The sequence below is a fragment of the Ascaphus truei genome, chromosome 16 (assembly GCF_040206685.1).
Source record: "Ascaphus truei isolate aAscTru1 chromosome 16, aAscTru1.hap1, whole genome shotgun sequence".
In the NCBI taxonomy this organism is placed as follows: domain Eukaryota; kingdom Metazoa; phylum Chordata; class Amphibia; order Anura; family Ascaphidae; genus Ascaphus; species Ascaphus truei.
The window spans coordinates 31,825,321-31,851,577 of NC_134498.1; the positions used below are offsets into that span (position 1 = coordinate 31,825,321).

The following is a 26,257-nucleotide window of genomic DNA, read 5'->3' on the forward strand; positions in this document are numbered from 1 at the left end:
TGTCACGCAGTAACAGTTGGGAAACGTTAGGCAGGACACCGTTTACTGGAAGTTCGCACACAGAACAGTGTCGCGCTCTAACCAAGCATTGTGTGGTTACATGAGAGTATCTCTGCGTCGCCCAAGTCCCCGGTGCCTGCTGCAACGCACCCAGCAGGGACAAGAACCGCCCCTCAATAGAGCTGGGCCCACTAGCTCCCTTGGCCGCCACGTTGCACGACCAGTTTTACCTGGGAACAGTCATATTGTCTTCAGTACTGGCGACGAGCGCGGTGGCCCCCCCCCCCCCCCCCCCCCCGACGGTTCAGCCAATGAGGGTCAACCTGCCGGGTGACGTCATGGCCTTGCCCCCCACCACACCCCGTCATTCCCCCTGCAGCTCACAGCTGCACGCGCCCAGAAATAAAAAGGTTACTGCCATTAATACGCTCCTACTAGAAAGAACGCACACCTTAAATATAACAGCAATGCAGGAATAAAGCACTGCAATGTTAAAAGAAATAAAATCATTTTATTCAACCAGCTCTTGGCCTCTTATCTCAACATTTCAAAAAAATTCTTCGTATGCAAAAAAAAAAAAAAGAGACGATAAAGTGGAACAGATGTGAGGGCAGAAAAACAATGTCCTGAGGTCAGCTCTCTCCTATCGCCTGGAATATTTTGATAGGGGCCACTCTCCGTTTCCTCGCTGTGTATCTGAAGTCATGCAAACAGAGCCTGCAAGTCTGCACCTCCTCTGCAAGGAAGTGTGGGTGACAGAAACCGCCACGAAGAAACGGCTTGCACCGTAAGTCCGCACCTATAGTGCCCGCGACGTCACCTGTCGCTGCTAGTGAAAGTTGTATTACGCTTGATTGGTTCAGAGGCTGTCGCATGAGGCGTCAGCCCCTGAAAAATCAAATATTCCTGGCTTCCGAAAATCACAACGCTACCGCGCTTACTATAAGCGCACGTGGCGGCGACAATGCATTTGTTTTTGGCCTAAATCGCATCGCCGGCACTATAAGCGCGGCCCAAGAGAGGATCGCATCAACGGGTTGGGTGAGAAGTTCCAGTGGACATTTGAAAAAACGTGATTTGCTTCCATCAGCTGGAGTTGTATTAACTTTGCGCGATTAAATATATAAGGCGTCCAACATTGAAATCTAACGAAGCTACTCCAGCAAGGAAACAGCGGCCCCAATCAAAATATTACATAGGAGAGCAGTTACGAGGAAGCATACTTCAGAAGGACTTTTTATACCTCACATCTGTTGCACTTTCTTGTTTGCATATTAAGAAAACATTTAAAAAATAGAGATGAGGCCAAGCAAGAGCTGGTTGAATAGGGTTTTTTTTTTTATTTTTAAACATGAGCTTCATTCCTACATTGTGGTTTGATTTTGTACTTGTGATGGGCACGGCATGTAATAACACCATTACAGTAACCAACATCTATTACCTAGGAGAGTGCTGTACACCAGAGGTTTTTTTACTCCTCCCCATAATGTCGATGTCATTAGTACACTTTGGTCCTAGGAGCGACTGAACCCCTTAAACATGCCACTGCCTTTATATTCTGCACACACCAGGCCGGCGACCTGAAACCCATTTTACTTGCGGTTCCCCTGTGTTGCACGCTGCTCGGGGCAATGCTAGGTATATTAACTGCCGCGTACAAGAAAGCCAAGGAGCAGAGGATTATTGGTAAAGATGTTTATTTTGTAAAGGAAGAGACAGGAGTTTAACGGTTTAACCGCTGCTCTGCTTGGCTGCCAGCCTTTTGTCTCTCTCCTCAGCGATGGTCAGACGGATACCCTTTCCACGGGGCAAGGAGATCCAGGGCTTGTTACCCTGTAGGGGGGAGCGAGGGGGACAGGATTAGAAACAGGAAAACAATGCACTGAAGTGGGATGTGTCGTGTAGAATGACATATGCTGCTGTCTTTTCGGCCAGGCCTTTGAATAGGGGAAGGGTGTTAATCAATCAAGTGTTTACTCAACCTGCAGCCTACCCTGTCCCTGTTAGAGCCAATAAGGAGACAGGGACTGTGCCTGCGCAAACTCCTGTTTAGCACAGTGATATCACACAAATGGGAGCAGCCATGTTAACAGGCTTTATACAAGGATTTAAAATGATACAGGACAGATTCAGGTAAAGGTATCAATCATCCCTTACATAGGCTGCTGCCATTAGTGCACTTTGGTCCTAGTATGGACTGAGCCCCTTAAATGTGATTAAGGGGTCACACCAGGGTGAGTGATGCCTTTTTAACCACATCTCAAATTTAATTATGAAAATCATTTAAACCTTGTTAACATGGTGAGCTGAGATTTGGGACGAGTTTGCAACACGAGTTTGCACAGGGAAAGCCCCCTCCTCATCTTCATTGGTTCTTTGATTAGGAAAGAAAACACTTAATTGACAAACGCCCACACATTCAGAGGCCCACAAGAAATACAACTTTCAATTAATGTCCAAACAAAAGCAACCAGGTGTTTTCTTTTAGCATGGTTAGATAAGTCAATTTGACTGTTAACCCTTTAAGTGACTCACTGAAGCACAGTGTACATCCTGAAGTTCCACCCCAGAGGCCCTTTGCTTGTTTTTTTAGTGTCTGTGGGAGCTACACTGAAGGGGCGGCCCATTCCCATCACTCTTGGTCCGGTCCAGGAAGCGGTCACATGATCCGTCAGTGCGGGAGGGCTCGTTTTTAGCTAGCTATGTGGGATTGCACCTGTAAAGCGGTAGCAGGGAAAGAACTCACTTTGCCGATGACGAAGATGTTGGAAAGCCTGGTGGCAAAGCTGTTGCCGTTGGCATCTTTCACGTGGACCACGTCGAATGAGCCGGGGTGTCTCTCTCTGTTGGTGATGACACCGATACGACCCAAGTTGGCACCGCCAGTCACCATGCACATGTTACCTGCGGACAGAGAGGGGGCGAGGATGATCTGAATGGTCCACGCTAGTGCCACTCTACTCCCCCCATCAGGATGGAAGGGGGAAGGCTGGAACAGGTCAACAAGTACCGCATGGGCAGGAGGAGAGGGGGAATACAACAAAGGAGGAGTGCGGGGGCAACAAAGGAGGAAAGACAGAAGGGGGATAGTGGAGCATGGGGAATTACCAGAGAATGGAGGGGGTTACACGACAATAGTCACAGGGGGCAGAAAGACACACAGGGTGGGGGGATATGAGAGAAATGAGGAGCATGGAGGGGTACATAACAAATCAAGGAGAGGAAGGCAGAGCAGCAGCCCAGTGTGTGTTATGCCACACTCACTAGTGTCAAACTTGATGAAGTCTGTGATTTTGCCAGTCTCCAGGTCAATCTGGACGGTGTCGTTGACCTTGATCAGGGGGTCGGGGTAGCGGATTGTGCGGGCGTCGTGGGTCACCAGGTGGGGGATCCCTTTTGTGCCCACCCAGGTCTTCCTCACCTTGCACAGCTTGTACTGCAAGGAAAGTCACGACAGCTCTTTACTACCAGAAACTGCATTTTAAGGGTCAGCCCCATTTAGGAGCCAAGTGACCTAATGACAGTGACGTCTTAGGCTGCGCTTATAGTGCCGGTGACCGTCAATGACATCCAATAATATCCCATTAATACAAGTTTAAGATTCACTTGCTGTCATTTATTATCCTAGATTGGTGTATTACCCAACAGTAGTGCTATGTAGGACCAAAAGGGGCCCAATGTCCGTGAACAGTTTAATGCGCTTATGGGTCAGTCCAAAAGCCTGACATGATAACACACACCTTGGCCTCCTCCGCTGTGATCCTGTGCACTGCAAACCGGCCCTTGGTGTCGTAGACCAATCGGAAGTGTTCGCCCGTCTTCTCGATGCTGATCACATCTGCATGAAAGAGAGCAGATGTCAGCTGATGACGCAAAGTTCCCCTAGCGTTGCAGTCTCCCCCACACACTGAGGGCAAGGAGGCCACTGGAGCGCTTTCTCAACCTTTGAGTGCCCCAAGATGTAGTCACTATGTCACGGGGCCCTCGACGTAGTGACATGCCCAAGGACGGTTGTTTTTCCTGGTTAGATCGCCGCCCGTGTGCCCACGGAGCACAGGACGCAATCTGCCCTGTGCAAAATTGCAGGGGTTGACCCCTTCCGTTTTATGAAAAATGTCCACTGCCGTCACATGACCGAACCGTGCGGGAGGGGCCCTCGCACTCCGGTACCACGACTCCTCAAGCTCTCAAAGGGTTAAACACGTCTTTTCTATTCTGATGACAAAAGCCGACTTCATCGCTCCGGCCTCTCCTGTTAGTTCATCTCTAACAGTGACAGCGGCTCATTACTAAGGATTCACTGGAGAGAACATAAAAAGCAACTTTGAAGAGGAGCTAAGGGTAAAATTGTCTCTAATAATAATAATAAGTCTGGTTGAAGACTGCATGGAAAACAGCTCTATGCTGCCTGAAGTGAAGCAAGTGAGAATAAGCAGCAGTAGTTCCCATCTGGACACTGTACTGCAGGCTTTGTGCCCCTTTAAATGCAAATGGAATGAACATCAATGGGGGAGGGGGAGAGCTATTCTGTCTGAAACGGTGTCAGTAGAAATTGCTGTGTGCTGCGCAACATTCTGTAATTGTGAAGCGCGTTGTCTCAATGGGGGGGGGGGGGAGGGAGAGAATAGTACGATATGAAATAAAGTAATTAAAGTGCTTCACACTCAGGGAACAGCACCTTTAACATTCTGTATTAATCACGTTGTGCACCCAGGCTGCTGATTGAGAAGTACAGAGCTGGCAATTCAGTGGTCTCTGAATTGAAACAGGATTGCTACCAGAAACTATGATTATAGCAAGTAGAAATAAGGAGGTCCGCAATGAAGATTAGGGTCTTGCCTCAAAGTAATTACACCACAGATAGCAGAGTGTGGACATGCACGCAAGTGAGAATACACATCTGTTTCAGCTTCCTCCATTAAGAAGAGGTGCCCCATATACGAGGAGGCCCTAAAACCAGCTCCTGATGCGCTTTCAAGTTTCATTACCTCTGGGTTTTTTAACAGGTAGAAAGCAAGGGGTCTTCCGGGCTAGAACCACGTTAACTTCGGCCCCAGGCCCTGCTGCCCGAGATACTTAGAACCTAAAGGGGCTGCCGGTAGCAGCCACAGAAAATGTCTGTTTAAAGGTTTGACAGCCAATAGAAGTCACAAGGGATTTCCTGGCTTATTGGCCCGTGGGACCTTACAACAGATTTGCGATACCAGCATCACCTTCAGATACAAGTATCTCGGGGAGCAGGGGGGCCCCGGGGCTCAAATGAATGCAGTTCAGCCCTGGAGAACCGGCTCCCATCGGGGTAGAGGTAAAGTTCCTATAACCACAGAATAAATTCACTAGCACACCCAGACATTAAAAAGGAGCAGAACCGCAAATGTCCTCCCCGTGTGAGGAGCAGGGGGGTCCCCGAAGCTGAACCGTGTTAATTTAGGCTCCGGGGCCCCCCTTGCTTCGGTAGTATGCCTGGCTCGGTCTAGACTATGAAGGCCTAAATTTCCCACGTTATGAGCCAATAGGAAGCTGCAAAAGCTTCCTTTAGGTCCGTGTGACACGGGAGATTTAAACTTTCACTGAGCACAGGCGGAGGGACACAGAGCTGAAATTATCACAGTTTAGCTCCGGAGACCCCCTGCTTCCCACACGGGTGGGAAGCAGGGGGTCCCATGCAAATGGAATGCTGCTTTAACCCTTTGGGTGCCCAGGGACGTAGCCAGCATGTAATGGGTCCCGCAATCCAGAGCGCAACCTGAAACACAGAGGTCACATGCTCACGATTTGCCGGAGGTGCTGTGGCCCCTCAGGCAACCAAAGGGTTATACATACTTACACATAGCGACACGAACAATCTAAAATGCACAACACTGTATACAGATTGGGGCACGCACAACAATACACTGAAACTGATCCATACACAATCGAACATTGATATAGAAAGAATTTGATGTCCGATAAGAACCATTTGGCCCAGTGTGTCGGAATGGGACGATTGGCAGTGACCAAACTGCCGCCGGAACATGCAGGGCAGCCCGCGGTGATCTCTGCCGCGTGCCTGACCAGCCAGGTCTGCCAAATACATGTTTAAACATCCCACACGGGACCGCTACACTGCATAGCAGAGACCAGCCGGACATTTAAACACGCACTTATGAGACGAGGCTGTCAGGGGAGGCAGACATCGCCGCGACGGCGTTTTGGTCGCAGCCAAACACCCTAGACCGCTGTGTGCCCCCATTTTCCAGCCTGCTGTAAAATCTCAGACACGGTTAGATCCTGTGATTCCTTTTTTACTTAGGATAGCTGTGGGTCTATCCCAACTCCCTGTGCAGGGAGGCTCTTCCCCAAACCCACCGCCCTTTCCATGAAGCACTTCCTCACATTTCCCGAGCCTCCCACCCTCCAGCGTCACATGACCTTGTTAAACCACTTCTCTCTAAAACATACTTACTTTTTTTGTACTTCGTTGAAACCCTTTATGTATTTGCAAGTTTCTATCAAACCCCCCTTCTCTGCCCCATAGACAGCCACAGGTTCCAACTCACTCAGTGGAGAAGGAGGGGCTCAGTGAGTAAAGACACTGACTGACACAGATTGCTGCAGGAGAGCCTGGTTCAATTCCCGGTGTCGGCTCCTTGTGACCTTGGGCAAGTCACTTTATCTCCCTGTGCCTCAGGCACCAAAAACATAGATTGTAAGCTCTACGGGGCAGGTACCTGGTGCCTGCAAAATGCCTCTGTAAAGCGCTGCGTACAATTAGCAGCGCTATACAAGAGCATGCTATTATTACTATTATTATCACAACTTGCAGAAACCCTACAACACCCTCCAGAGCCAAAACCGTAACTAGATCAATTAAGACACCCGGATTCCACCCGTCACTGCTCACCCATGAAGCCGGCAGGGTAGGTGATGTCCGTGCGGACCTTCCCGTCAATCTTGATGAAACGCTGCATGCAGATCTTCTTGACCTCATCCCCAGTCAGGGCGTACTTCAGCCGGTTCCTCAGGAAGATGATCAGGGGTAAGCACTCGCGTAGCTTGTGGGGGCCAGTGGACGGACGAGGAGCCTACGGGGGGGGGGGAAAGAGAGTTGGGTGATCCTATGACTGGGATGCAGCAGATGTGGTTACCGCTCGCAATAGGTTCTTGTGGCTGAAGCTGTAGCTTTGGTAATGCCTTTGAAGTGGTAGATCCCGAATCAAATCCCATTGTCAACTGTTGCGCTAATGCTCCACAGAGCTTACAATCTAAAATGGAGCTCCCATATGGTTGAGCGCTCCAATAGAAATGGGAACGCAACCCGCTGCCCCCAGAAAATGAGCATTTGTAGCATGACATACAGTGAACACCGTAAGGGCTCCTAGAGTGTGCTGGCCCTCATAGGGGTTAGGGAACAGCATTAGGGCAGCCTAGTGGTTAAGGACACCGGGAAACTGGTAGATACTCACAAAGACGCCCGTCAGTTTATCCAGCATCCAGTGCTTGGGGGCGGCAACGCGCTTCAAATGCTTCTTCGGTCCGCGAGCCTTGGAGAGGAAAAGGAACACAGTTAATATACAAGCAGGAAAAGCTACCAAAACTGTTAACGGGTCAGTGCCATGTAGGAATAAATTGACCTGACTGACATGGTTAATGGTTTAAATACAGGCTCAGTCCCATGTAGGAACAAAGTGACAGTGACGTGTTTAATGGACTAAAAGGACAGTCCTACAAAGGAGCAAAGTAATTATGAATCCGTTAGACAGATCAATAAGAGCCGATACGCTGAATGTCCGTGTTCCCGAAGAAAATAAACATTTATCACCAGATACAACGTAAAAACGTTCACGTAAGGGGGGTTAAATCTAAGAAACGATTACACCAATTTTTAAAGCCAGCTGTGTGACTGACCCTTTATGCCAGCAGAAAACATTGCATATAAACAGCCTAATGTGGCTACTCTATTTCTATGAACCACAGGAGTGCCAACCCATGGCAACTTAACTTAAGCATGGTAATATGACCCAAAAGAAGCCAAACTGCAACACTTGTACTGCTGGTACTGTACATTCGATTAACCCCTTCATTGAGCTTGTAGCAGATAAACGGGTACTATTCCATAACATCACCTTATAAAAACCAACAGCATTATACTCTAGGAGGTGACATCTTTATGAAGGTAACAAAGCATATAATTTGTAGTCCCATATTCCCATTGAAAATATAAATTGGCCTACCGAAATCCTCTTAATGGGGCCATTTCATAAACATACTGTTGAGATGAGGTACTTGGGAACTGTATACCCCCGTCAGGCCATAAAGCCACCTCTCCTACTCAAATCAGAGGGAATTTACCATTGACATGTGGTTTGATCATACATAACATCCTATAAGTGAATTTAGTGAGGCAGTGGTGGTAGGAAGGTGGGTCAAATTTTACTTTGAGATCACAGATTAATTAACCAGAGAAAGCAGAATAAGACAAGTTACATAGTTCCTATATATAGATGTTTATAGGACATCATCCTAATGGTATCCCATAAACCCAATGACAGGCCTCATTAATTAAGAGGACACAGGGAGTTAAAACATGCCCCATGGAAGGGTCCTTTATACCCCAGAGCAGGCAAATTCTGCCCCCACCTCTGGTTTATAATCTACCCCCATGCTAGATCACCCATGTCCCTCACAGGCCCTACCATTCACTCCTGTAGCTGTGCCGTCAATGGCGGCTTCAGCTCCCTATCCCTCCCACCCTACACATTCAGCAGTTCGCCTGTAGCCTCCCCGGCTCGCAGCCTGCTAATATCGGGCGGGTCTAACAGCTCGCGGTCCCTGCCCTGCGCCAAAGCGTTGGGGAAACCCGAGGAAGAGAGCAGGGAGTAGGATGGCGGCAGATAGAAATCAGGGGGGAGAGAGAATCAGTCTCACCATGGCTGCGTCTGTAGGGGAAAGGGCCTCCTTCTTCCGGTCCCGCTGTGATAACGGTGCGCGGCAGACGGCAAGCAGGAAGGGACAAACCTATGCGTGGTGCGCTTCCGCCTGCACTGCACCCTGCTGGCCGGAGGATAATACTTCGGGCACTTACATGTAAAGAATACATTACTGTCTGCATACAGTATACAGGTGGCCCTTCGCCATCTGACGGTCCGTTATCCATCGAATGGATTATCCAGCGCCAGATAATGCATTCCGCTGAACGCATTATCCGCCGCGGATTAACATTGGATCCGCTATCCGACGGCGGTAGCGGGACACATTCCGGCAGATAACCGAGCACCACCTGTATCTATAATATAAGTATCTATATAAATCTCTATCTCTGTATGTATATAAACTTGTATAGTTACCAGAGTAGCCAGAACTGGTCCGGTGGTCCGGTGACAGAGAGACAGCACACAGTGGTATACAAAAAACTGTATTAAAGATAGCGCAGGACACCAAAACCAACATTTCGGTCCTCAACAGGGACCTTCCTCAGGGTAGTGAAATATATATATATATATTAAACAAAGTCAGTCGGCACTTCCATAAGCAGAGATGTATGGGTAGGTGCAAGTCCCATAAAGTAAAGACATGACAGCGATACCGTGTTGATGCCACGAAATCAGGAGACCGCACTCAATGTTGTAGCAGGTAAAGTATATATTAATGACAAGGCACAAAAATCAAAAGTTGCGAACGTTGCAAACGTTAGATTTTTGTTCTTGTCATAAATATATACTTTACCTGCTACAACATTGAGTGCGGTCTCCTGATTTCGTGGCATCAACACAGTATCGTTGTCATATATATATATAGCAACTGTAAATATTACTGTATGTTCATTTGCATGTCTTAGACAGGTCTGCAACCCTGTCTTTCCCCATTGTCACCCAGCATACAGCACTTCCACTGCAGCAAGGGATTCTGGGAAATGACATGCAAATGAGCACTCAGTGCCACCTTTTGTCTCAAGCTCGTATTACACAAGCCAATCCTCAAGCCAATGCATGCTGTTTTAAACACAGCTTTTAAACAGAGGCTGGGATGAGATGCAAATATATATATATATATAGTACAAAAGACAGAAAAAATTGCAGCGCCTATATACAATATATAAGTGGAATATAAAGTGCAATATATATGTGATAATGCACCACCATAGATTGCAATTTACAAGTACGGTACTCTAGTGAGACAATATATATATATATATATATTATTGTATTGTATGTCTTTATTTATATAGCGCCAAAAGTGTACTCAACGCTTCACAAAGAATACAGTACAGGGAATTATAATAATACAATAAGTGCAGCAAAATCAAACAATAGGAAAGGAAATCCCTGTCCCGAAGAGCTTACAATCTAAGAGGTTTAATGGGAAATTTACAGAGACAGCACGTGAGGGAATAAGTGCTGTAGATGTCAGTGCTTTGTCACAAATATATACATATTACATATATATATATATAGCAAATGGAAATATTATGGTGTGCTCATTTGCATGTCTTAGACAGGTCTGCAACCCCACCACTTATTATTTGAAATGCTTCAAATGAACAGCGTTGGAAAGGACAAGAAGAACAATATAAGGCCTCGGACATGGTGCAGGGAAGAGCGCTGGGCAGCGCTGACGCTCATGCTCCTGCTCAAGCAGGAGCGTTTTTGTGTCCCTGCATGAGCGTCAGCGTGCGCGCTTGTAAAGCCGTGTGAGAGCCGGGCGGGAGACGGGGCTAGTGCGCCATGGCACAGCGCCGACGTCACGGGCTGCCATTGGCTTTAAGCAGTCACGTGACGGGCCCTCCGCTTCCCTCAGCGGCAAAATGTAAACTTGCCTGTCTCCTGCATTTCCACACCCCTCCGCACGCATGCGGAAGCGGCTCCTAAAGCTGCGCTGATTACAGATGCAGGGGGTAAGTGCATCTGCTTAGCGCGGCTCAGCACGACTCAGCACGGTCTTTTTGACCATGGTCCTGGCCTAAGAATGGCAATCAGCACGGACTGCTGCTTTAAAGCTGAATCATTTATTGCAGTTTACAAATAAATTCCTTTTTCTTTGCTTGGGATCCAGCAAGTTTTTCCTACAAAAAATATCACTGCCACAGTGTCTGTGTTATGGTATATCAGTGTGTGTATGTATCAGTGTGTGTGTGTATGTATCAGTGTGTGAGTGTGTATGTATCAGTGTGGCTGTGTGTGTATCAGTGTGTATGTGTTATTGTATATCAGTGTGTGTATGTATCAGTGTGTGAGTGTGTATGTATCAGTGTGGCTGTGTGTGTATCAGTGTGTATGTGTTATTGTATATCAGTGTGTGTATGTATCAGTGTGTGAGTGTTTGTATCAGTGTGGCTGTGTGTGTATCAGTGTGTATGTATCAGTGTGTCTGTGACTGTATCAGTGTGTCTGTGTGTGTGTATTTCTGTGCACATTATTATATCGCTCTGAGTGTTATTATAAGGCTGCGTCCATAGAAGGACAGGCAGCGCTGAGACGCGCGGACGCTCCGCGCTGAGCCCCGGCATCCTCAATGAGGATGTCTTGAGAGGGGGCTCCCGCGAGCGTCCGCAGGCGTGCTGAGGAGTTGGGTTTTTCAGACGACAGCCAAGCTGTTTTTCTGCGCGCTGTCTTCTGAAAACATCCAATCAGCGCAAAGCAACGTCAACGTCACGGCGCCGTGACGTCGGCGTCGTGACGTTGACGTCAGTACGTCGCGGGCTATTGGCCCAGCGACGTCACTGCCCCGCCTCCCCCCGCCTCCCGATTGCGCCCGCTGGCTCACCTGCGTGTGCATGAAATCGCACAGGCTTCAGCAGGCGAGCCTCAGCGTAAGCGCGCCTCAGCACTGCCCCCATCTCTATGGACGCAGCCTAAGACTGCATGTTTTTATATCTCTGCATGTTATGATATCTCTCAATGTTATTATATCTCTCTATCTCTCTGCGTGTTATTATATCTCTGCATGTTATGATATCTCTCAATGTTATTATATCTCTGTATGTTATTATATCTCTCTATCTCTCGATGTTATTATATCTCTCTGTGTGTTATTATATCTCTCTGCATGTTATTATATCTCTGCATGTTATTATATCTCTCTGCACGTTATTATATCTCTGTATGTTATTATATCTCTCTATCTCTCGATGTTATTATATCTCTCTGTGTGTTATTATATCTCTCTGCGTGTTATTATATCTCTCTGCATGTTATTATATCTCTCTGCATGTTATTATATCTCTCTGCACGTTATTATATCTCTGTATGTTATTATATCTCTGCATGTTATTATATCTATGCATGTTATTATATCTCCCAATGTTATTATATCTCTGCATGTTATTATATCTCTCTGCATGTTATTATATCTCCCGATGTTATTATATCTCTCTGTATGTTATTATATCTCTCTGCGTGTTATTATATCTCCCGATGTTATTATATCTCTCTGTATGTTATTATATCACTCTGTGTGTTATTATATTGCTCTGCATGTTATTATATCTCTCTGCATGTTATTATATCTCTGCATGTTATTATATCGCTCTGTGTGTTATTATATTGCTCTGCATGTTATTATATCTCTGTATGGTATTATATCTCCCGATGTTATTATATCTCTCTGTATGCTATTATATCTCGCTGCATGTTATTATATCTCTGCATGTTATTATATCGCTCTGTGTGTTATTATATTGCTCTGCATGTTATTATATCTCTGTATGGTATTATATCTCCCGATGTTATTATATCTCTCTGTATGCTATTATATCTCGCTGCAATGCATTGCTGGCCCCTCTGGCAAAAAAGGGGTTACGGGCTTGAGTATAATTTAAAACATCTGACCTCATTTCTGCTCTGGCAGTGAAGTGGTTAACCACGCTGTGCCTTTAAATCCCTGATCAGCACACTGCCTGACCCTATATAAGAGGGGCAGAAGCAAGCAATGCTTTTCCCTGCCTTAAAACACAGAACAGCTCATTTTCCTTTTTTATTTTGAAGACAATACCCTTCTTATAAGCCCCCACTGAACTCATTTCCCCTGACCCCAGATTTAGGTGAGACTGGGATTCTGAAATCAGCTTGTTTTGCCTCATTCATATATAGGGTAGGGTAACAGGACTGAATGTCTATGCGTCATTTGCACAGAGAGGGGGTTGGGGGTTCATATTAATGGCCCTACATGCTCCTCCCTTTTTCTAATTGATGGGTGCACCTGGGTGAGAAAATGACATTTCCTGTGGTAGTTGTGGGCCCCATTTCCCTAATCCCCCTCCACAAAATGACCCTATAGCAGTCTGAGCCCTATAGGAACAGCCAGGGGTATCCCATAGCCCTCTGCGTGCGGCTGACACACCATGACCCCAGGACTGACCCACCGCTTGCTGCTATTCCTCCTGTTCCTGACCGCGCTCACGCCCCCAGCTGCCAGAGGGAACGGGGGGAGGGCATTGGAGCGGTCCCCCTCGCTGCCGCTGATCCGTGCGCTGTTGGAACACGGGCCGATCGCGCCACGCAGGGCGCTGAAGCAGGAGCTGAGCCCCCACCACCTACGCTTCATGCTGGAGCTGTACAGGAGGTCGGCAGATGGAGACGGGAGACCCAGGGTTGGCCGGCAGGCAGGACCTGCGGTGAGGCTAGTGAGACCCGTCGGTCAGTCGTCGCTTTCTGTTACTGGTGAGTGGCTATAGTGTGTCGGGATAGAGAAACATGGCTGCCCTGCTTGTCCATAATATTCCGCAGCGCTGGCAGCGTAAAGATCATTTTGCCCAAGAACTTGCAACCTAAATTCTTTTTACTGGCAGCTCAAAACTGGTAGTAAGGATTCCAACGAGGATCACCCACTTTAAAGACAGCGTTAACGGTACTGAGCCGCTCCTGTTACCACTGCTCAGTCTGCAGGGTTATTGTAGACCTGGACAGTAAGACGAGGTAGCTCAGTGGTAATATCACTGCCTTTGAAGTGGGTGAGCCTGTTTTGTAAACTCAGTTTCACCTCTCCTGGTGACCGTGGGCGAGTCACTATCTCTGCGCTTCCAGAATTAGATTGTAAGCTCTTTGGGACAGGGAATCACTATACCTCCAGCAATCTTCTGTACTGCGCTACCTGAACTGTGGTGTCGTCATTCTCAGCCCAGGCGGGATATACAAGTGTTAACCTTGATTCCTACTCCGGGTTTTGCAGTTGGGATGCTTTGTGTAAGGCCTCCCATATTAACCCCTCATAAATCTATATATGGCTCAAATAGGTGACATTTTGTAGTTTAGACCTTTTTTGTGTCTCCCCTCCACCCCAGACTCCCGAACTGTCGTACTTGCCCATTCAGTCCAGGTTTTTAAACTGTGGTGTCTTTTTTTCTAGCCATCAGTGAGTTCCTACTCCAGTTCTGTTTTTAAGTCTTTATTTCTCAGCCAGGGCTACGGTGACCCAGAATGCAATGGGACTCTAGTTGGGAAAAGATGGACTGGATTAAGGTCTCATGATAACATGGAATGAATGCAGGGGCCTGGGTGTAAGTAGGTGTTGACAATGTGACTATGTCATTCTTATTCATATCCCAGTGCATTCACCTTGTGTCAATGGGAAATGTAGATTGAAAACCAGGACTGGACTAAGATCTTGCTGGATCTCATGGATCTATAGTGGGAATCCTGCATCCACTGTGGATTCCAGTAGTCCAGGCTTTTACACCAACCATCCAACTTTCAAAGCTGTAACTAGGTGGACATCTCTGAAGGATTAGGAGCCAACATTCAGCATTACTGATCTCACTCCACGTTCTCATATAACTTTGAGCCGGTCCATGTGTTCTAACTCCAGTCTCGGAGCATTCTGGCCCAGCGCGGCCCTGACTGACGCCCTATTGAAAATGGAGACCGACAATCAGGACTGGATTTATCTCGCCTTTAAGCAGAGCTCTGATGCCAATATGCAGCAGCCGTCAGTGATTTTAGTCCAGTCAATTACAGTGACCTGTTCAAGGGGTCAGTCCCTCCTAGGAGCTAAGGGTGCCAATGGCAGGGACAGGATTAAGGGATCACAGTGATGCATTTTTTTGTTTTTTTTTACCGGTATCTGAGACCTTTATACTTTTTTTTTTTTTTTTTTTTTTTTTTGTGCCTTATTTAAAGCTGCCATTTAAAAAAATAAAAAATAATAATAATTCAATTAAAAAAAAAATCCCATTCAATACGTGAATCAATACAATCTGCACACTGACAAGTGATTAACTAAGTTGCCGATCGATCCGTTCTCCTGTAACCGATCGCTGAATCGGGGCTTATTTAATTCACTGTTAGGGCTGCACAAAAGTACCCAAGATGCAAAGTTTTGTGTGGAAGATCATGTGACCAGGCAGGCACTAGATACAATTGGTGCACTGCTTGAGGGAGGGCGGGGCTCAAGAGCCAGAGCCTGTCTCAGAAGAGGAAGGGGGTGTGACTTTGTAGATGGTTTCTTTAGAAACAAAAATGCTTGTTACATTATTAAAAATGTCTTTAAATATTTTTTTTTTTAAATGCTACAAGTATTTTCTCATAGTACAGAACTGTTTTATTTAAAAAAAAAAAAAAAAAAAAGGATATTGCTTGAACTGAAGCTTTAAAGTAGCATTTCTTGCAAAATTCTTTATTTAAAAAAAAAAAACCAGTTCTGTATTCGATAATACTTACTGCATTTGCATAATAAAGGTCACTCTATGCATTAAAAAAAAAATATGTATTAAGCTTCCATGGGTTGTTATAGCAACTATTTAGGAAGTCACAGCAGTTCCTCTTTGGAAATAAACAGCCATACTGCACGCCCTGAGAAACGGGACCTTCACTGATCCCAGGAAAACTGATGGATCGGCAGCTTCGATAATTATATTGCATTAATTAAAACAAAAACAGAAATCGGGCAGGAGAAAATACCCCTTTTAAAGGTAGTTTGTAAACGTGATGAGTTGAGACTCGGCCAGGGCTTGATAGCCTCTTCCTCAGTGTTTCTAACTCTAGTCCTAAGGACCTCTAGCAGTGCAGGATTTAAGGATATCCCTGCTTGGGCACAGGTGGTTCAGTGAAAACGATTGAGCCATCTGTGCTAATGTGAGGATAAGTAGAAAAATAAGGCAGTGCACTGCCCAAAGTAACAGAAGGAGGCTCATGGTTTTTAGGAACAAAAAAATAGATTTATTACATAAAAAGTGGACAAAAGGGTCCCACCTAGGCCGCAGCAGGGGTCCACCAACGCGTTTCAGGCAAAAATGCCCTTTATCAACACCTTGATAAAGGGCATTTTTGCCTGAAACGCGTTGGTGGACCCCTGCTGCGGCCTAGGTGGGACCCTTTTGTCCAGTTTTTATGTAATAAATCTATTTTTTTGTTGCTAAAAACCGTGAGCCTCCCTCTGTTACTTTGGGCAGTGCACTGCCTTATTTTTCTACTTGTTCCTGCCATCACCTGGGAGATTGCAGCCTGTGAAGATTCTGAGATTGGATACTCCAGGAGAAACTGAGTGAGTTCACTTTGTGGGTCGCTGTACCCCTTTTTTTCTCTGATATATGGGACGTTGGTCTGTACTATTTATTTATGGTGCCGCTGGCATTAGGTACTAGTCCCCTAACCCTATTAGGGCTTCGTTATGCTATATGCTTACATTGAAAGAGTTTATCCTAAACCTCAGTTTATTATGCCAAACAGGACTTGTTTTTTCTGATGCACTGGCTTTCTACACAACCTAATGTGAGGATAGTCTTAACCTGGACTGTTAGGGGTCCCTGAGGACTGGAGCAGGGAACAGCTACTCCCTTGGGCTAGATGTCATTGTGTTCAAGAGTTTGCATAGGCAAATCTTCCCCCTATCTTTATTTGCTGTCTGATAGACAGGGTGGGAGAAGGTTAAAGGAAACACTTTGACAAACACTACCTCAATTCAGAGGCCCTTAAGGAAAGCCGTACTGTATGTAATTAATAAAACCAAAGAAAGCAAATCACTGCTTGTGATTGGTTAGATTTGTTTAGGGAAGTCGCTCTTCTATCCTTTACAAAAGGTTTTCTGGTTGGCTTCATGGGATTGCACCATTAAGGAAGACTGTGGTGGTGCTAAATGGTTTTCAATTTTTGTGAGCTACATGGAATTGAACCCTTAATGGTGTATTTATAATGGATGTAATGCAGAAGTTGGGGTGGCGTTGGTGGTGATGAGAAATTAAGCGTTTATTTCTCCCCCCTCTCTCCAAAGGCTCCTGGCACGTACAGACTCTGAAATTCAACCTCCAAGGGATGGTAGATGCTCAACGGTTGGTGAGGGCCACGGTGATGTATCCTCTCGGACTGTTCTTGGGTGACACTCGCTTCTTCTGCAAGGTGGACCTATTGCCCAATGAAGGGCTCAACCTCAACAGCAGAGTTCCTGCTAGAAACCGGAAGTGGGCTGAGACAGATCTCACATTCCATCTCCAACCACTGGTGGAAGAGCAAAGGGAGACTTTGAACTTTCAGCTACAGCTTATGTGCAGGAAGGCTGGGAGAAGCCCTCGGAAGCCGGTGGCCGTATCTTCCTCCCACGTCCCGTTCCTGCTGCTGTATCTCAACCACACATTGCAGAGTTCAGCCTCCGAGGATACGGTAGTCTCGTCAGAGCTAGGGAAGGGTATACCAGGCCTGCTGACCAGGAAACCACGTCAAGCAGGGACTATAGGCATCAAACTTCCAAGGTACTTCAACCAAAGCAGACAAGCCAAGAACCAGTGCGTGTTACGCCCGCTCTGGATCAGCTTCCACCAGTTGGGATGGGACCACTGGATCATTGCCCCACATAGGTACAACCCTGGCTACTGCAAGGGAGACTGCCCCAGACTCCTCCACTCTGGGTATAACTCCCCCAATCACGCCATCATACAGAACTTCATCAACCAGCTTGTAGACGGTAACGTCCCGCGGCCATCCTGTGTCCCGTACGCGTACGGTCCAATCAGTGTCCTTATGATTGAACCTGGAGGCAACATCCTTTACAAGGAGTATGAAAACATGATGGCAGAATCTTGCACATGCCGGTGAAGTGGGGAAGACCCTTGTCCCCCTGAAAATGTACAAGCACTTTATAATGCCACTTTAATTACTGTTTAGTATACTTGTGTAAGGTGTATGTTTGTGTGTGTGTGTTTGAGAACTATTGGTGAATCAACCCTGCAAATGTGAAATATGAGTAGCTCTGGCCCTTAACCATGTACCATTTCCATCCCCCCGTCAAGAGACAAAAAAAATTATTAATAAAAATACTTTTTCACTTTTTTTTCTAACCATGTCCAGTTTCCAATGGCTTAACGTGCTTGGGGTGGGATTTAAAAAAAAAAAAAAGTGCAGATCTCCCCACCCCAAAAAATAACCTCTAAGTGAGTTCAATACTACCTGCTGTGGTGGAGGAAGTGAGAATAAGCAGCAGAGCTTGCCATGTGAACACCCTACTGCAGGCTTCGGGTAGGGTGACCAGATGTCCCGGTTTACCCGGGGCAGTCCTGTTTATTTTTTTTGTCTTCTGTCACGGTGTCCCGAAATGAATTGAAATATCCCGTTTGCCGTTGTGGCGCTTACCGGCTGTGCATGCGCGATCGGTGCTTGCTGTTTGTGTATGCGTGGCGTTTGTCCCGGGGAAAAATATGGTCACCCTAGCTTTGGGGCCTTCAGTAAAATAGCTGGGAAAATATAGAAATAAGGTTGGTAATCTGTTTGAACCGGTGTCCCTTTCTATGTAGGGTTTTTTTAATATATGGGGTGAGAAGTGCACCTTATCCTCTTTCCTGCCAAGGGGAGCCCAGACTACTGTTTTAGCATTAAAGTGTGTCATTTATATATTTGCAGAAGCAAACGGGTCCTTGATGCAGTGCAGTCTCATGGGATCCCCCTGTTTAATGCATTAACCTTTAATGAGGGATTTTAAAATTGTATGGGGGCGAGATTAAACACAGCAAATGTCATAAAGGATCATAATTTAATATACCTAGCTTGTCTGCTTTTTATCAGGCTGATCTGTTAATGTTAACCCTACAGTGTCCATAACATACAATGTATGTTAGAGGACACTGTAGGGTTAACATTAACAGATCAGCCTGATAAAATGTCATAAACCTCCTGGGTCATGCATCATCCTGCTAAATTCCACTTTCATCACCAGTTCGCCCCAAGTTACATATTGTGGCGCTTGCGTAAAGGATAATATTAATTGACTGGACGGTGGAATCGAACCTTCGTCTGTTTGAACGTGCAGTTTCCCTTTGATAAGGAAAGGAGGCACAGGGGGATATCGGCATGAAGAAGCACGGACATACACTGCACTTTGCTAACCTCACCAGTCTCCTTTTCACATCTACCAAGCTTTCCAAACCTGCCAGGTCTCTTTCACATGTGCAGTGCCTTCCACATCTCACAGGTTTGAAGAGCGCTGTACACCTGAATACGCCCCTGTCCATTGTTAGCGCAACAGCACACAAGCCTATAAGGCGATGCGCACAGCCATAGAGCGTGCACGAGTGCGATGGCGTGGCCGATTTTTCGCGAGACTAAATCTTTTTATTTAGTCGTGCGATGGTCGGGTCACGTGCTGAGTTCAGCCAATGAGGGCGAACCGTTCACCCGACGTCATGGGCACCCCCCCAAATATTGCATTAGAGCTGCCCTTGGTCGCGTCTCCTCCTCCAGGCCACGGGTCCCCTGCGCAGCAGGCTTCCGTTATGTCACGCGCGCCTCCCATGTGCAAGGCCTAAGACCTGTGAGGTTTGGAAAGGTGTGTGCGCGCTTCCCGGCATGTTCTGTGAGGTGGGTTGACCGTGTGGGAACGCCGGCTACATAAGTCTAATGTTGAAGCAATAGACTGATGCTCAAATATTCAGACACAATGAGGCTTTCTGCACAAATATTTGCCCGGTGACCTGGTACACGCTGGTGTTTAGGATTGGATGATGCAGGTTTAGAATAGACCAAAACTGAGTATCAGTTGAGTGTCAAAGCTTCTGTTCCATCTCTATACTCTGCAAAAGGTTAAGAGCAGACAAGACTCTTCCCCGTCCACTGGATAACCCTACACAATACGGTTATATCTCTGGCTCCTAGTACTGCTGGTAAGGAACATAGTCTGTCCTTCTGTCTGCTCTTCTAGTAGATTGTAAACTCTGTTGGAAACTGAAATAAGTGTTAATCCACCTGTAACATGGCTGGTCCCGATTGCCTCTCTACCCCCCCACCCCCTATCACGTAAGTCATTTTGTAGCTACTGGCTGTGATAGGCTATCCTGTGGGTATTTGACCCCCCCTCATGCTAGTCTGAGTGACAGAAGTGGTGGTGACTCATGGTATGTGTACAGCCTTTCGGGGTACAGACCTTGAACCCTCCCCTTCTGGTTGTTCAGAGAGTGACAAAGTTTAGGGGAGTCTCCTTCCACCCTTCCTAAGGAGTGGAAGTGTGTGCTATCTCCTCCCGGCTGGGAGTGAGAGGCCAGTCAGACCCTCATGGGCTAGCTGGTTATAAAAGATCTAAGGCTCCACAATGCGAGAGCAAGCACCATCCAGAGGCCTGGGATCCTCTGAGACCCCTGAATCCGCTGTAAAGAACAGCAGAGACTGCACAATAAAGTCCCCGTTGCTTTTATTATAATCCTGCCTAAGTATCAGTCCCTGGGCAGAAGGGAGAGAATTATGCTGTGGTGGGGACTGATCTCTGGACACTACACTACAGCTGGAGGCGCTGAACACCAGAAAGAGCATCGGATGTCACCAAAAGCCTGTCCTGGTCTCCATCCCATTGCAGACAGCTCTGCTCTCCTGGACCCTCACAGGTACGCTGCACCAGAACACCTTGTAACTAGAGCAGTATCTCCCAGAGGGGGGGGAGGGGGTACATGTGTTACACACACTTTTTTTTTTAAGTAACATTTTCACTTCCTATGTAAAACCTGAATCAGTTTCTATTTTCTATGGGTCCTGTGTAACTCTAATACTATCAGCTTATTGCTGTTTCTCACCTTTTATCTCTTTGCCTAATGACTGGCGTATTCGTGCCCCCCCTGAAACTGACCATTAACACATTAAACACGTCACTGTCACTGTGCTCCTACATGGGACTGACCCTTTAATACACACACCTACTGTAATTACTGTTTCTACCTATTTTTCAGTTGATTTAACTGCTTTGTTGCCAGAGGGGCCTGCATATTATCTATTTGTTTTCTAGTAATAACGATTGATGGGCTCCTTTTTATTATAGATGTAAATGTATTACATTGAGGTGACCTAATGACCCATCATCGCCTATCTCTGTTACAATGTCCTCTTGCAATTGGAGGTGACAGATTCTGAATTACTTTGTCATTGTCGCCTCCTATTTCTGTCGCCCTGTGGGTAAGCCGTGTGACCCAATGAGCTATTGACACCTCCCAATTCTGTCACTGTCACTTTGCAGTGGGAGGGACAGCTTAATTGTCCAAATTTTATTTTATTGGTCAGTTGTCACCTCCAGTACGGTCTGTCACCAAGTTAGTCTATAGACTCCATCTCCTAGTCTGTTACAGTATATACCAGTGGGAGGACCATTAGTGTATTTTTACAGTGTATATACCAGAGGGTGGACCATATCCAATGTCCCTTGTGTCACTCTAACGTACTGTGCCACTTCCTGAAAGGTGTGGTCCACCCCAATCTTCAAAAGACACTGCATCTGGGGGCCCTTTCAGTAGAGTTTTACTAACCGACCGTGGAGCAGTGACCTGTAAAGATGTCACTGCACCGGGTCTCCAGGATGGTACCGTTCTGGAGGGGAGGACGGTTGGGAATAAAGCACCTGGAGTGTATCGTCACCAAGGCCCTGAATGTACCACCATGGTCTGCAGGTAAGACCCCTGTAGGACAATGAAGGGGATCTATCTACTCATATAAAGTAGGAATGATATCTTAAACTCATGTAAGGAACAAATGAAGAAAAAAAGCATACAAAATGGCGCTACAAACTCATCAGTGCCGCCCCCCACCCCCCAACCCCTGTGCTAGTGGATACAAAGTGATTAGTAGTGATGTAATTAAATTACAAAAAATTGTCAAATGAGTTTAATAACCAATAAAATGTCTCTTAATGGAAACAATATGAATTGCTGAATAGAAAGAGAATGGGTTCTCTAAACCCAGGAATGTCGATGCTTGGCGTTGAATTTCTTGGGCGCAATATTTCAATCCAGGGAATATATAGAAAAGGGGAAAAAGGCCACAAATTGTGTAATATGTTCACACAGATGTAAACTGCCTCCATTTTTATTCTGTGGTGTTTAAACTCACTATTTGGATCTCTTGAGTTGTGTGCTTATGTCCCAAGTATTATGTGATCTACGCTGTCAATCAGGATGGTCCTTTTCTTTACCCGGTATTTGGGTTAAAGAGGGGAACAAAACGACAAGGAGCACATCGCCCAGTGTATCTGATCCTCAATGGGTATTTTTAAATGAATAAAAATGAACAGTCACATTTGGGATGTCTTGATGTTAAGCATATACAGTATAGGGAAAATACCCCCCCCCCCCATATTCTGCCCCTTGTAAATATTCTGGATTAACCATTATTTACTGATTAAGGTTAGTTTAGAAACCTGCTGAGCGTAGATTTGGAAGGCGTTTGATTTCTCAGGTTGCTCCCTTTTTGTCTGATATCACTGTGTATGCAACTTGTAATAAATGTTTAGCGATGAAAGTAGGCACATCTTTGCTGTTAGAATGGTTGGATTTGTTTAGGGAAGCCAATTAGACAGGTATATTCTTTTATATAGAAGAGGCATATGGAAACGTTTCCCATTTGTCCACTCTTCATCTCTTGCAGGAAAGGGCGCGGAGCTTATCTGCCGCGGTATGAAGCGTGAGAGGGAGGAGCGACTTTTCATCCGGCGTCTTCATTCGTTTTTTTTTTTATTAACCCGTTTCGCTGCTGGGCAATGCGTTTAAGACCGCTCTGGCAGTGTAAGGGTTAATTCTACCCGCTGTCCCACCATGCCGTTTGTAACTGTGACATCGTAGGGACTCTCCCTCATTAAAAAAAAAATTATAATTATGGTAAAACCTTTTTTGGGTGAATTTATGGCAATAAGATACTTTTAGTGTTGTATGAAGGGATGTGTGTGTGTGTATATAAATATGTATGTGTATGTGTCATTGCATCCCTTTTTGGTCCTAGTTAGGATTGACCCTTTAACCCATTAAACACGTCACTGTCGAGTCACATCACTACACGGAACTGTGCCTTTAAATGACACATGCGGTTGTGCCTGAATCAAAGATGTCCACCTGGGCTTCAAGCCAGGGTCATGTGATATAGGCTCCACCTTCTTGGAAGCGTATCATAGGGTGGTGAAGTATGAGCATTAGCCAATCATAGAGGCTTGTACAAAAGCCAATGAGAAAGAAGCTTCTATAGGTTTGCTGGCTGAATACGGGTATATGTTTTGTACTGTACAGGTATGTATGTTAGTTATATACAGAGAGGTGTATGTATATATAATATAGCAATCATGTATTGGGTTCATATAGCACATTTAAGTTCCAAAGTGCTTTGTAATTATGATTTAGCAGCCAGTAGTAGTGTGGAATGCTGGTATTGGTGCAGCCGCCTCTGGGGTGGGATCCTGACATTGGTGCAGCCGCCTCTGGGGTGGGATCCTGACATTGGTGCAGCCGCCTCTGGGGTGGGATCCTGACATTGGTGCAGCTGCCTCTGGGGTGGGATCCTGACATTGGTGCAGCCGCCTCTGGGGTGGGATGCTGACATTGATACATGTCATATGTTGACCATATACAGTAAGGTCTCCTGTGGCTCGTAGATGATGGATTCCAGACACAAGCATCTGCTGAGGAGGCAGCGTCTGGAGTTGTGTGCTGAGGGTCTAGCAGAAGGACTTGTCCCTCAATATCTACTCCAAGAAGGTATCATCACAGATAACCAACTGGAGGAGATTTCATCCCAGCCCACCAGCCAGCGAAGGACCATGAGACTACTGGACATTCTCCCCACCCGCGGTCCAAAGGCTTTTGAGGTCTTCCTGGACTCCTTGAAGGAGTTCCCCTGGGTCCAGGAGAACTTGGAAAGACTGTGCAAGGAGAACCACGATTCTCAAGTGGGAAGGACTGTGGAAGTTCCAACAAAGCTCCTTCTTGGCTCCCCCACAGATAAGCAGCTGAGCCTCCTGGCTGGTAGACTGGGGCCAGAGTGGGAGCAGATAGTGATTCATCTGGGACTGGACACCAGTGACCTATATAGGTGTAAGATGCACCATCCTCACAGTGTGCAGTCACAGGTCATGGAAGCAATGGTCAAGTGGAAGCAGCGGATGGGAAGCAAAGCCACAGTGCAGCGTCTGTGGGACGCTCTGCAAGCAGCTGAAGTTGATCCGTCGGTGATGCAACAAGTGCTACAGTGAGACTGGAGTTCTGGGGCTGACCATTTCAGGGTCCAGCAATGCACTGATCTGCAAAGGGACATACTGTATAATAGTGACATGTTTTAGTGGGTCAAGGTTTGATCTTCATTAATAAATAATAACTCTGCTAATTTGTCTTGGAGCTGACAATAGCTTGGTGGTAAGAGCACTGCCTTTGAAGTGGGTGAAATTGAACCCGATCCGAATGCCAGCGTCTGCCCCTTGTGACCTTTAGCAAGTCAGTTTATCGCACCAGTGGCTGCAATACGTGATCTACAGTGCCAGGTACACTGTCCGTGATATAGATAAGAAAGTCTATTACAGTTGCGATAGTGCAGAGAAAGTGAGTACTTCAGTATGTCTTATAGCAGGGGTGCGCAAACTTTTGTTGCTGCGCCCCCCTGCCTGCTCTCCCGTTCTCGCGCCCCTCCCATTTCTGAGTGGACGCCGCGGGTCATGTGACATCACATGACCCCATTTGATGTCACGTTGTCATGGCAACGTGGCGTCAAATGACGCTGTGGGGTCATGTGGCATGATGTTTCATGACCCCGCGGCATCATTTGACGCTGCGTTGCCATTGTCACGCGTCCTGAAGCCGGCTGAATCCCGGTAAGTAGAGGTTGCAGAGGCCTTGCGCTGTCCCCCGGACGGCATTTCATTTAAATGCCTTGGGGAAGATTGTGGGACCTCTGCAACTACCCATGCCCCCCCCAAAAACATCTCGCGCCCGAGGGAAGTTAACACACCCCTGTCTTATAATATCAATTGTTAGTCCAAATAAAAAAAGGTATTACCTAATACTGAAGGACTCATTTACTCTGCATTATTAAAGCTGCAGTTTTATTTTATTTTTTTTACATTCAATATGTGCATCAATACAGTCTGCACACTGACAGGTGATTAGCTAAATTGCTGATCGATCCGTTCTCCTGAGATCGATCAGCGAAGATTCGGCTCGGAGGGTTCACTAAATGGCTGTCAGTGCAGCAGAAGAGGACCCAAGATGCAAAGTTCTGTGTGTAAGATCATGTGACCAGGCAGTCACTTGATACAATTGGTGCACTGCTAGAAAGAGGGCGGCGCTCAAAAAGGCGCGTGCCAGAGCCCGTTTCAGAAGAGGAAGGGGATGTGACTTTGTAATGGTTGCTATAGAAACAAAAAATGCTCGTTACATTATAATACATTAAAAAATTCTTCAAAAATTATATACATTTTTTAAATGCTACAAGTATTTTCTCATATTACAGAACTGATTGTTTAAAAAACGGGGAAAAAAAACCAACATGTAGGATATTGCTTGAACTGCAGCTTTAGGCTGAGATTATACCAAGTGCTGCAGGGCGGCAGCGCAATTCTGTGACGTCACCCGGCACTGCCGCCTGCAGCATCTTGGTTATACCACAGATGGAGAGCAGATGAGGCGTGGCCTTGAGCGGTTCGTCCTCATTGGCTGAACCGCTCATGTGACACGGCCGTCGCAAGGAAAAAAACTAATTCCAAAGTCTTTTTCCCAGCCATCCGCTTTCCACCACGGAGCGCCTCAACTGTCGCCAGTGGTGTGAGCAGTTTTATTGGATGTATGCAGCTTGTTTTGGTGCCGTTACACGCGACCCGCGAGCGGTTTTGGGTATGATCACGGCCTAAATTTGCCAAACATCCTATTGCCGCTGCAGTATAAGGAGTGACCACTGGGTGTCAGCAGAGACACCAAAAGGAAATTCATTCAATTAGGCCAGTGGTTTCCAGCAGAGGTTCCCCGGGCATCTTAAAGCTGCAGTTCAGTCTTTTTTTATTTTTTATTTTTTTACTTCAATAGTTTTATGTGTGCAATCTCTAATTACCTAAAGAACTGTATAGCTGCAGGTCAATT

The 26,257-nt window shown here is 46.3% G+C and overlaps 3 protein-coding genes across 4 annotated transcripts; 2 read left to right on the top strand and 1 right to left on the bottom strand.

Annotated features, from left to right (window-relative positions):
- Positions 1–1,680: 1,680 nt before the first annotated feature.
- RPS4X (ribosomal protein S4 X-linked) lies at positions 1,681–8,985 on the bottom strand. Its single transcript, XM_075572977.1, has 7 exons — positions 8,908–8,985; positions 7,446–7,523; positions 6,884–7,064; positions 3,741–3,838; positions 3,265–3,436; positions 2,747–2,904; positions 1,681–1,833 (listed from the first exon to the last, which is right to left on the bottom strand). Exons 1-7 carry the CDS (start codon positions 8,908–8,910, stop codon positions 1,732–1,734), a joined length of 792 nt encoding a protein of 263 aa, XP_075429092.1. The 5' UTR covers positions 8,911–8,985; the 3' UTR covers positions 1,681–1,731.
- A 4,152-nt stretch (positions 8,986–13,137) lies between these two features.
- On the top strand, positions 13,138–18,187 carry BMP15 (bone morphogenetic protein 15). The gene is made up of 2 exons (XM_075573612.1): positions 13,138–13,637; positions 17,182–18,187. Exons 1-2 carry the CDS (start codon positions 13,319–13,321, stop codon positions 17,997–17,999), a joined length of 1,137 nt encoding a protein of 378 aa, XP_075429727.1. The 5' UTR covers positions 13,138–13,318; the 3' UTR covers positions 18,000–18,187.
- A 5,167-nt stretch (positions 18,188–23,354) lies between these two features.
- Positions 23,355–24,515, top strand: CRADD (CARD and death domain containing adaptor protein). Of its 2 annotated transcripts, none has more exons than XM_075572982.1 (2): positions 23,355–23,425; positions 23,766–24,515. In XM_075572982.1, the coding sequence occupies exon 2, from the start codon at positions 23,788–23,790 to the stop codon at positions 24,382–24,384; it is 597 nt and encodes a 198-aa protein (XP_075429097.1). In that variant the 5' UTR covers positions 23,355–23,425; positions 23,766–23,787; the 3' UTR covers positions 24,385–24,515. The 2 variants fall into 2 exon arrangements, with proteins under 2 accessions (XP_075429097.1, XP_075429096.1); XM_075572981.1 differs by having other exon boundaries at positions 23,369–23,425; positions 23,788–24,515.
- Positions 24,516–26,257: the final 1,742 nt, after the last annotated feature.